The sequence below is a fragment of the Octopus bimaculoides genome, chromosome 6 (genome assembly GCF_001194135.2).
Source record: "Octopus bimaculoides isolate UCB-OBI-ISO-001 chromosome 6, ASM119413v2, whole genome shotgun sequence".
Lineage (NCBI taxonomy): Eukaryota > Metazoa > Mollusca > Cephalopoda > Octopoda > Octopodidae > Octopus > Octopus bimaculoides.
The window spans coordinates 42,744,896-42,757,616 of NC_068986.1; the positions used below are offsets into that span (position 1 = coordinate 42,744,896).

The 12,721-nt window shown below is 33.4% G+C and overlaps 1 protein-coding gene across 2 annotated transcripts in view; it reads left to right on the forward strand.

Annotated features, from left to right (window-relative positions):
- LOC106877218 (TRAF3-interacting protein 1) overlaps positions 1 to 12,322 on the forward strand; it is a 202,974-nt gene extending 190,652 nt beyond the window's left edge. For both annotated transcript variants that reach the window (XM_052968703.1, XM_052968704.1), the window contains one exon: positions 12,016 to 12,322. In XM_052968703.1, coding sequence (XP_052824663.1) covers positions 12,016 to 12,172 — 157 coding nt within the window. In that variant the 3' untranslated portion in view covers positions 12,173 to 12,322. The remainder of the gene's footprint in view (positions 1 to 12,015) is intronic.
- The last annotated feature ends 399 nt before the right edge of the window (positions 12,323 to 12,721 follow it).

The window sequence follows — 12,721 nt, forward strand, 5'->3', positions numbered from 1 at the left end:
GATGATGATGATGATATATATAAAATTAAGTTTTGTTGGCAATTTTACAATCAGGAAGCAGAGGATGAGGTATAAACAAACAGTTGTGAAAATATTTACTTCAATCACAGGTATAAATAATAGAATTCGCTTCCTGTTTCTTGCACACATATACACATTTACACATACACACATACTAGGAGTGCTGCCATTTATTTTCTCATATTTTCTTTTGGTTTGTTAAATAAATAATAAGTGCCTGATTTAGTTTTCATTAATATCATAAGATTTTATAGAAGCTATCAGTAAAAAATCAGTTTCAGATTATCTGGCAGTTTTCATTATATTAATTTTTTGTATACATTTCATTTCTTCGTTTATTGGCTTAAGTTATTTTAAAATCAAATCTGATTATTACTTTTTTTATTTAATTGATAAGAAGTAAATATAGTTTTTAAGTTTTTTTCCTTAACCATTTTGATCATTTTTGCCATCTTCTCCCTCATTTATTATTATGATCGTCCCGTTGTTATTATTTTAGTAGTATTTGTAGTTATAGTAGTTATTGTAGTATTGTAATAAGTTTCTTGAAATATTTTTTTTGCTCTATATAAATTGGTCTGCTTGTGTTGTATAAAAGATCTGAATTATAGTTTTTATCCATCACAATAATATGTAGTTATTCAACTGTCTGTATCATCAGAACACACCACAATAGCCTCAGGGAAAAGACAATAAATAAAATTGAAATTTCCTTCTCTATTTTCTTTTAGTTTACTATCAGTTCTATAAATTACAGAGTAGCATCATTGATTTTATATTTTGTTTTAAGGTTTTGTATGACAACTTGTAAAATAGCTTAATCATATTGTTCATGAATTCTACTGATTCTAAAGAATAATTTGTTGGCCCTTTCTTTTACATGAAAACAAAAAAAAAATGAGTCTGAGAAAATTGACTGATGTGTTTATCTTTTACTTACTTCAGTCATTTAACTGTGGCCATGCTGGGGCACCACCCTGATAGGTTTTTTTAGTCAAACAAATCAACTCCAGGACTTATATTTTTTTAAAGCCTGAAACTTATTCTATTGGTCTCTTTTGCTAAACCACTAAGTTATGAGGACATAAACACACCAACACCAGTTGTCATGCAGTGGTGAGAGACAAACATGGACACACACACACACATACACACATATATATGACAGGCTTCTTTCAGTTTCCATCTACCAATCTACTCACAAGGTATTGGTCAGCCCAAGGCTATAGTAAAAGACACTTGTACAAGATGCCATGCAGTAGGAATGAACTCAGAGCCATATGGCTGGGAAGCAAGCTTCTTACCACACCGCCGTGCCTGTAAAAGTTGTAGTGAAGTACATGTTTTTTGGTGCTGTTTGTATATTGTGGGAGCGGAATTTCATGTTGTAGGAGTGACCTCTTGTCTGAGAAGAAGAAACAGTTTGAGGAATGAAACAAGGATATATTTATTAATAACATTCATTTCTTTTCACTGACCTTTACATAAGTATAGCTGTAGATGTTACTAGTACTTGTTTTGTCATTTCTAGTGGAACAAAGGAAGAAGTTCTTGTACAGCATGTTTTGAAAATGAATCTGTGAAGTTCTGAAGTAGTTCTAGTCATAAAGTATTTCTGTAATTCTACAGATCACTTTCTGACATACAGTATTGGTAAATTCTCTTGGTACTGGTTTCATAATTAATGTTATTTTTATTGTATGACTTCATTGAAATGTCTTTTAGGGGAATTTATAACATACATATAGCTGTTGCACTGATTAACAAAGTGAATTATTTTTATTTATAGATGTACTATACAACTAACAACAAATGTGCTTCATTTGAGTTTCTTTCAAATTCCAAGAATTTCAGTGAGATTTCATTGTGTAGCCTAACATGGCCGTCTTGCAGCTGGTGTTGTTTTTGTTTAAGCTTTCGTTCACTCTGAATGAGCTGACCTATAACCAAAGGCAGTCCAGCTGTAACTATACCACTTTTATTTTAGGCAGTGATGTAGGACTCTGGTATTTGTTATGTAATTTCTTTTTTTAATCCAATAGGATAGAAGTTGAGTAAGATTTGGCTATCAATGCTAGTCACTTGAGCAACCATATAGAGGCTCCATACAACTGGTAGTTTATATTTCAGGTTGATAAAAAGACCCATTATGAAATGTACTGTAGAAAAATATAAGCAAAAATAAATAAATAGAATTGATATGTTCCACTCCTATCTAATTATGCTACAGAATGATTTGAAGCCTCTTGAATGCTCATTACACATTGCTAATTCAATTGTGCCTATTCAAATGAGGGCCCCTTAAATGATTGCTAAGAATTCACTTGCTCCATGTTTATTCTAGCATTCCTAATATGATCATATTTCTATCTGTTCCCTGCACATTTTGTTCATCAAGCAGCTTAATAAATTCCATTAATGCCTGCTCATACTTTTCCTCTTAACATTTTCATTCTTCACTAATTGCTACTCTTATACTGTTCCACTCAGCCCTCCAACCAATACTATGATTTTTGTTATAAGTTACCTCTCATTTTACTTTTTTCTTGCTTTTCTTTTTTAAATTATTCTTTTAACAATTTGTTTTCTAGTTGTCCATTTTAGTTATTTATTTATTTATTTACTTTTTTTATTCAGTGAAATCATATTTATCAAATGTCATAAATTGAATTAGGGATGTACTTTGGAAATACACGTCAATTCTGATTCACTGTTTTATTTTATTAGTATCTTATGGTAAACTAGTTGTGAAGCAGTATTTAGAGCATCCAGTGCAGAAGAGGATAGTATATTCAAGGGTGGACTGGACTGAAAATTTCTGCTGGAAAAACCATGTAAAAGAATTCACTGAATGCTTAGATATTATAAAAAAGACAATGGTTTTAAGCTGGCTAATAAACTGCTACATTTTGAAATTGTACTTGTGTTTCAAAACTGAAACAACTACATTGTTCAAGAGCCATTTTGTTATGCATAAAAGTGTTAAATTAAGTTTAAGTTAAAATTTAATTCATGAGGTGTCAAACTTTTGCTATGTAACTACAACCTTGTCTGACACAGAGTTGCAGTGGGACTGTGTCAGTGATCAGGTCTCAGCTGTACGACAAGAATTTTGAAACTTCATGACATAAATCTAGAATGAATTTAACAGCTTTGTGTGTTGCGAGATGGTTGTTCTATGAGGTAATTACTTGTTACATTTCATCCATATTTTATTCATGAGCATTAAATAAAGATAGGTGTATGCTGTGTGGTTAAGAAGTTTACTTTGCGACCACATGGTTTCAGGTTTGGTCCTACTGTGCAGAACTTAGTCCAAGTGTCTTCTATTATAGCCCCAGGCTGACCAATGCCTTGTGAGCAAAATTAATGGACACAAACTGTGGGGAAACCGGTCATGTGTGTGCTTGGCTGTCTGTATGTGTACCCCACCACTTGATAATGTTTTGGTTTGTTTATATCCCCATAATGTAGCTGTTTGCCAAGAGAAACTGATAGAATAAATATCAGACTTTAAAAGAAAATTAAGTACTGTGCTCAATTTGTTTACTTTAACACTTAATGGTAGTGCCACTGCATGGCCACAGTTCAATGATGAAACAAGTAAAAAATAAAAGATAAATATAGATAACTCATGAATTAAAATCTTTATCATGAAACAACCAATTTGTGTTTTATAAAGCGATCTAGGAAACTGCTTGTTAAGTTTTTCACAAGAAAAAGAATATCATCCACAGAAACTACTGCAAATCTTCTATGATATTCATCTGCATAAAAGTTGTGTGCGTTTCATTTGATAGCATGGAGCATCAATGAGTTATAGCTATTTTTCTTTAGCTTTCTGAACATAGGCTTGCAACTGATTTCAGTGAACGATAAGGTTAAAAGATTTATAATCTAAGAGAAAAATTCAAGTGTGCAATGAATAATCATATAAACTACAAAGATAGTAGAGCAGGCATTTCTTACTGGACTTTCCAGAAGTGCAACATGAATTTGAATTGTGCAGAGTTCTGATTCAAAGGGTTTGTTGCAAACTCTTCAAAGGTTTTGAAATGCAGTCAAAGTTTGGGATAAAAGCAATCTTCATCGAATGAATGAGAACCTGTATGTATGTATATATATATATATATATATATATATATAAAAAAAATATGTGACACCTACTTATTTGGTAGCCATGATAAAACTCTGAGTTCCGGATGCCGGGGCGGAAACCCATGCCACCATCTCTTCAGTTATCTGACCATTGGAAATTCCTATGAAAATGACCGTTAAGCAAGGGGAAATTACTGTGTGGTTGACCGTTATTAAGACAAAAGAGCTATAGACCGCTAAGTAAGGGGAAGGAGTAAAGGTAAGGGGGTAAAAGAGTAAAAAGGTCCATAGTATTCGTGTAAGCGCACCAATCCGTACATGCGCCTATATGTATATACTCAAACTACCCTTGCTTGAAACACACACATGCTCACCCACACATTCGCGATGTGTATGTTTCCCTAAGTTTCCCTATCTCTAACCAAAATCACCACAAGATTTTCTAATAGAAGTCTACAAACCTATATACACACACATAGCCATATATTTATATACAAGCAGGTTAAAAGACCTTATTATTTCTCCATTTTTATATTTTTATTTTTAATTTTTAATTTTTAAATCAATTTTTATGTTTATTCCCATTTCTATGCATGAGTATATACACACCTGTCATAACAGCCCACTTTTGCATATATCCATAGGCCTACAACAATATTCTATAAAATACCCATATTTGAAACAGAATTGAAGAAATATTTATAAACACATAGCCCACAAACTCTACCACCATAAATCACAAAGGTTAAAATTTCTTTATCACAACATACCCTACAACATAATTACCACTCACTCAAACCCAAATAGCCAAGGAAGGTTTTCACTCAACAGAAACTATGTAAAACCAAGATTAACTTCACTGTATCACTGTCTAACAACAGATTAGCTGGCCAAAACTTTGAAGTCACTGTCAATAAATACTCTTATTTGAGAATAATACGTTTGTATTCTGCATAAGTATGGAGTAATCCATCAGATTAATGTAAAACTGTTTTCATTATAACTGAAAATAAATGAAAACATTAATATATACATACATCTAGTTGAACCATACATATATGATGTGCCGGTAACTCACTGAGTTAGCTTTCTTTTATATGCATTAATTTGTGAATACACAATTGTATTATATAATGCTCATTATACATATTGATGCTAACATATGCATAAGACTTATTTGCATACTGAAATTAATACTACATGATGAAGGTGATAAGCAGTTGCTGTCATATAGAAGTCATATGGATAAATAATTCTACATACACCTCTCACATGTCCTGACATTATTCTTTATATACATATATATATATGAATATATATATATATCCATATATAGAGAGATTATATATAAAACGTCACAAAATATACCCATAGTTATTCAAAGCTCAATAACAGGTTGTTAAATACAGTATGTTATGACATTATAGTAAATATAATCATCTAAATCAATCCATAAGAGTAATACATATTTAGAATAAAAAACAGGCAAATATAATTTCACAGATATATCATAATTTTATGATGCTCAACAGCTGTTTCATTAGGAATAAACATAATTAATTCAGTAGTTACATAATTCAGATAGATGATTAATATAACTTAATTTAGATTAAATTATTTTAGAGCAATGTTTTTCCAAAATCATGTGGAATATTATGAACTATACAGGTCATAGATTCTTGCTGGTTTAAATATGAGATAGAGAGAATATAAATAAATATATATATATATATATATATATATACACACACACACACATATAATTCATATATGCACATGTACATAGGCATACACACACGTATATGTATGATGTATGTGTGTATAAATATATACATACACACACACGTGTGTGTGTGCATGCTGATGTACATGTGCATATACACACATCTACATGGACATACTCACACACATTTGCATGTGTGTGTATATATATATATAGTACATAAATGGACATTCCATGCACCCAGATATAAAAAGCACACATTTATACATACATACATGCATAAATGCACATAAAGTAAAAAAGCAAATCTTACACCACTACAGATATGCAAACATAATAATGAAGACATAGGAAAGATGATTGTAAAAATATGAATACATATATACACCATGAAGACAAAAGGTGATAACAAGATTATTTCTTATACTGTAAGTGTCTAAATACAATACAGAAATGGAATAGGCAATTTAAGCACTAATAAAGGGAAAATGTGTTGTAGTATAGTAATTCATGCTGGTGCAAGAATCCAAATAATACGGTATCTATTAATTTGGTAGTATGTTCTTACAGATTCGAATGTGAATCTCTCATTGCTGTCATAATTTGCCGTTGGGGGAACATCTATCTTGAGGCAATGTGTATTCATAACACATGTGATTTATCAGAATAAAGGGACTTCAAGAGACTGAGTGATTTTGACTTTACTGTGTGTGTGTGTGTGTGTGTGTGTGTGCGATTTTGGTGAATATACAAGTCCAAGAATGTATGTTTTTTATCTGTAGTCTGTATGTAGACATATGTGATTGTATATGTACATTTAAGTGTGCATATATGTGTGTATGTACACATATTTAACTAATGTATGTATATATATATATATATATATATATATATACAATTGCAGCGTGGAAGGTGTTTATAAGCCATTTAAAATAACACACAAAAGATTCACTTCAACATTTAAATTTAATTTGTCAAAATATTTTCGTCACTTTGAGACTGCGACCTGTTCACTGACAAAATTATATATATATATATATATATCACAGCAAAATCAATTTAGCCCAACAAATTAGGGAGGGAGTTAGTTTAGTTGAGATGCAGTTTGGGTTTGTGCCAGGGAGAAGCATCACTGATGCTATGTTTTAGGCAAGAGAGCTGCAGTTGAAATACCTAACCAAAGATAAACCACTGTACTTGGCTTTTGTTGACATGGAGAAAGCTTGTGACAGTGTCCCCCAATTCCTTATCTGGTGGTCAGTGTGCAAACTAGGGATAGATGAGTGGTTTGTGAGAGCTGTACAAAGCCATGTATAGGGATGCTGTCAGTAAGGTGAGGATTGGCAACAAGTATAGCAAAGAATTCAGGGTAGAAGTAGGGGTTCACCAATGTTCAGTCCTCAGCCCCCTTCTTGCTCATCATAGTCCTCCTGATAATAACAGAAATTCAAGATAGGCTACCCCTAGGAGCTCCTTTATGCTGATGACTTTGCTCTAATAGCTAAGTCACTACCAGACCTAGAGAAGCAAGGTCTAGAATTGAAGAGCCTTAGAGTTAACCTAGCAAAAACCAGAGTCTTAGTAAGTAGGAAGAAAGACAAATCACAAATCCCTTCAGGTAGATGACCCTGCTAGATCTGTAGAAAAGGTACAGGGAGAAACTCGGACACATAAGAAGCGCAACAACATCAAAGGAAGGTTAACTGAGAAGATAGTTTTTGTGTGGGAGATGCACAGGTACAATAAACACCAAAAATGTACAGAAAACAGATTCCATCTCATGCCAGTGGGAAAAACTGGTGGTTGATAGCTTCTGTTACCTAGGTGATCAAGTCAGTAGTTGGGGTGGATGCTCTGGGAGCATAGCTGCCAGAATAAGAATAGGCTGGACAAAATTCAGTGAGCTCCTACCTCTGCTGGTAACAAAGGGCCTCTCGCTCAGAGTGAAAGGTAGACTGTATGATGCCTGTGTGTGAACAGTCATGTTACATGGAGTGAAACATGGGCTGACTGCTGAGGACATGCATAGACTTGAAAGATATTAGGTTAGTATGCTCCGCAGGATGTGTAATGTCAGTGTGCATGTACGACAGAGTGTAAGCATCTTGGGAGAAAAGTTGGACATACGAAGCATCAGTTGTGGTGTGCAAGAGAGACAACTGTGCTGGTATGGTCATGTGATGCATATGGATGAAGACAGCTGTGTGAAGAAGTGTCACACCCTAACGCCTACATTTGAGGAGTGATGGAATTAATTGCGAGGAAACTCAGTCCACAGGCACAGATAACTGATGGGGACTGTCTGGTAATATTGTTAAATGTTTTTCTTTTATTTATTGGTAAAATAAGTATTTTTATATAAATTCATTTGATATTTATTGTTAGTCGAAATATATACATTGATTTTATTATTATTATTGTATTTTAATCTGAAGATTAGCTATACTTTTGAATAGAATTGATTTTCGATCGATTTATTTTGAATTGATTTGATTTTTATTTTATTTCCTATTTGAGAATATGGTTATGAAACACGTGTAGTCATTTTTACTATTTTAATATTTATACTTTTTTAAATTTTTATTATAGGTCTTCTTAGTGTATTTACTTATTAAATTTTTCTATATGTGATTGTGGATTTTCATGGATGAATTAGATAATTGTGGTTTTTTTTCTCAAAATTATATATATATATGTGTGTGTGTGTGTGTGTGTGTGTGTGTGTGTGTTTATATATGTATATATATATATGAGGAAGTGCTTTGAGTAAAAGAAAATACAGGAGGATCAGTTAATTATGATTTTATTCTCAGATTCACACTCTAAAGGAACTCAGAAGGTTTGGCCTCCAACCAGCCTTTTCATGGTACCCTTAAGCCAGGAACTTTTTAGCACCCACTAATATATATATCTATATATATGGATACTTTTTTTTTTATAATTTATGAATTTGTATTGTAAGATTCCTGATATGAAATCGTGTGTTAAATCAGGTATTTTTATATTTCGGTATGTTCTTTCTTTTTCCTTGCCAGATATACACTCATTTATTATTGTTCTTATTTTATTTTATGCCCACTGTCTGGTGCAGGCAGTGGACAAAGTGCGTTAGCGAGTCCCCATTAGTTAGCCTTACTTATGTTCGAGAAGCAACAGGCCCAGTCAAGAGAAGTGCATGGATCCCGCCGGCAGTGGTAGGGTGCTGCCCTGCCACCTGCAGATGCCGCATGCCTACCAGCCTGATGGGAACAGATCAGACGGGGGGTGCACCCAATGCCAGCACCCTGGGAATCAAGCACTGAAAAGGCGGCAGATAACCGCCCATGGAATGTGCAGTTTGGCCATCTGTGACAATGACACCTCAGCAAGAATCAGTGGACTGGGTTCCCTCACAATTAATTCCATCGCTCTTCAAATGTAGGCACAGATAACTGATAGGGACAGCCTAATGTATCTCACCCTTAGCATGTACAAGACAATTGATATAAGATAAAATGAGAATAATAATAGACGAGTGAAGAAGGAATATGTAATGCATGTGTTTATTTGGCAAGAAAAAAAACGACCATCCCAAAATATAACAAGATACTTTTTTTCTTATTTGTTCTTAATTCACATTCTCCATTTCTCCATTGCATTTTGACACTTGTATATTACTCTTGCATTTTCCTTTCATCCTCAAGGTGTATTTATGTATTCACTTTTCACTCTCACCTTTCCTATGCCATCATAGTAATACAAGTTTATGTGTCTTGAGAGATTTATACACATCTGGGCATATGCTATGTTCATTTATGTATATTTATAAAAATATGTTTGAAAGTGTAGTTAGGTATTTATTCCCTCATTTGAATCCTCTCTCTCTCTCCCTCTATTTCTTTCTCTCTCTATTCCTTTTTTTTTCTATCTCTATTTCTCTCTCTTTCCATATATATATATATATACGTTTGTGTTAGTGTGTGTGTAGGCATGTATGTACATACTCTTTTACTCTTTTACTTGTTTCAGTCTTTTGACTGTGGCCATGCTGGAGCACCGCCTTTAGTCGAGCAAATCGACCCCAGGACTTATTCTTTGGAAGCCTAGTACTTATTCTTTCGGTCTCTTTTGCCGAACCGCTAAGTTACAGGGACATAAACACACCAGCATCGGTTGTCAAGCGATGTTGGGGGACAAACACAGACATACAAACACATACACACATACATATATATATACATATATACAACAGGCTTCTTTCAGTTTCCGTCTACCAAATCCACTCACAAGGCATTGGTCGGCCCGAGGCTATAGTAGAAGACACTTGCCCAAGATGCCACGCAGTTGGACTGAACCCGGGACCATGTGGTTGGTAAGCAAGCTACTTACCACACAGTCACTCCTACGCCTAGTGTATATTTATGTGTATCTATATATGTGTGTGTGTGTTCCTTTCTGTGGAAGAGCGTAGGCTCTAACCTTTAAAGACTTTTTCACTTCCCGAGCGTTATACTAATACATCTGTTTGTTTTCTACACCACCTGTGTTCGTCTTTTGTTTTTTTTTTTTGTGAATTCTCCCTATATATATATATATAGGTGCAGGCATGGCTGTATGGTAAGAAGTTTGCTTCTCAACCACATGGTTCTGAATTCAGTCCCATTGCATGATACCTTGAACAAGTGCTTTCTACTATAGTCTCAGGTCAAACAAAACCTTGCGAGTGGACTTAGTTGACGGAAACTGAAAGAAGTCTGTCGTGTGTGTGTGTATTGTGTGTGTATCTGTATCACTGGACAACTGGTGTTGGTGTGTCTCTGTAACTTAGCAATTTGCCAAAAGAGACTGATAGAATAAGTACCAGGCTTTAAAAAATAAGTACTGGGTTGATACATTTGGCTAAAATTTTTCAAAGTGGTGACTCATCAAGGCCACAGTCTAATGACTGAAACAAAATAAAAGATATATCTGATTTCCTCTGTGCTGCTAGCCAGTTAGTCAAATACCTGAAATGTTGTGGCACTATTTCTTCTGTTTCTCACTAAGACACCTGGTTTCTGTGCTTGTCTGTTTTGTTTTTTTTTTGTTTTCCTAAGTAGTTTCACTTTCATTTTATCTCATCAAGATGTTGTGTGGTATAAACAACTTATTTAAAATTCTATTTGCTCTGTTATAAATAGTCTAATATATAACAAGCTGGTGCTGGTGTTTACACCTTCAAAAACACGGTTTACTATTTGTGACATAAATACATCAAAACTATTCTACTTAGCACTAAAGAAAATCATTGAACCATAAAAAAAAACTCTTGCCAAATGAAACATTTATTCAACCCTTACCAGATTTGAGAAACTTATTGAAGATTATAGCTCTAGCATTGACTGTTTGAAACAGTTATTGACCAAACAGCCAGCACCTAATGAATTTAATTTATAGTGATGAAAATCTATAAAATTATTACTCTAAACTGAACAGCATTTGTTTTGGAAGCCAGAAGCAGTTTTGAATTTTACTATACATTGTTTTATTTATTTCGTTAGTTTTTTCTCTCACCAAAAAACTTTGGTGAATGTTTGTAAAGAAAACTTCCATCGCTGTCAATATGAATTTATATCTTCTCTTTGACTGAAATTGAAATACAATTAGTTTGTTGTTTTTGTCTTTCACTTTTTATTGAGCAGAAAATGAAAGTAAGACGTAGCTTTATGTCATGTTAGTGAGCTAATGAACTGAGACTGATGTACACCATGAAGCCTTCGTAAAGTTATCTATGCTTTCTTTGACATCTAGCAATAACACATAGAAGTTTCTTTAGAAAAAAAGGCAGTTTCTATAATATATGTATTCATTTTCAGAAAAGAAGAATCACTATTTTCGGCAAAATACATCTTTTTCACTATACCTTTTAAATGTCTTTTCTTCGAGTATTTTAAAGTAGTTATTGTTGATTATATTAAAGATACAGTATGTTTTAAGTCTATTCAGAGAGTCATGACCTGCATGTAAATTTACCAACCAGTGAAGAAGACTAATTTATATGAAGGAAAAAATACTTTACATTTCTTTTTTCCATTCCTTTCCTTTTCTTCCTTTTTTTTTTGTTAATTTTGTTTTATATTTTGAATATATCATCTTTAAGTTTGGTAGATTTTGTATATATCATGTTTAAATTTTGTGTATCTGTTATATTTCAGAATCACTGAGAAAGCTCTTCAACCTTTAAAGTTGCAACTGGCTACCTTAGATGAAGCAATAAAAGAACAACTAGATATCATTGCCACTATAAAAGCTAATGTTATTCACAATGACAGTCGCATTGAAACTATGTTACATTCTGTTGCCAAATTGTAAATAAAGGACATCCTATGAATTAGAGTGATATATTTCATTGATGATTCAAATTAATTTAATAACAAATTAGGAATGCTATGCACAAACTGTATGTAAGCTGTAAGTCTTTGTTTCTATAGACAAATAAATAACCCTGTCTTATTTTCATTACTTTGGTGTTCTCTGATAATTTGTTATTGACAAAAACATATTTGTTGAAATTTCTTCTTTTTACTTGTTTCAGTCATTAGACTGTGGCCATACTGGGGCACCATCTTGGGGAATTTTTAGTTGAATTAATTGACCCTAGTACTTATTTTTTTAAAAGCCTGATACTTACTTAACCAGTCTCTTTCGCCAAACTGCTAAATTATGGGGATGTAAACACACCAACTCTGGTTGTCAAGTGTTGATGGGAGACAAACACACATTATTATCATCATTATCTTCATCATTTTTTAACGTCTGCTTTCCATGCTGGCATGAGTTGGACAATTTGATAGAGAGCCGGCGAGCCAAAAGGCTGCACCAGTCACCTATCTGATCTGGCAAAGTTTCTATAGCAGGATG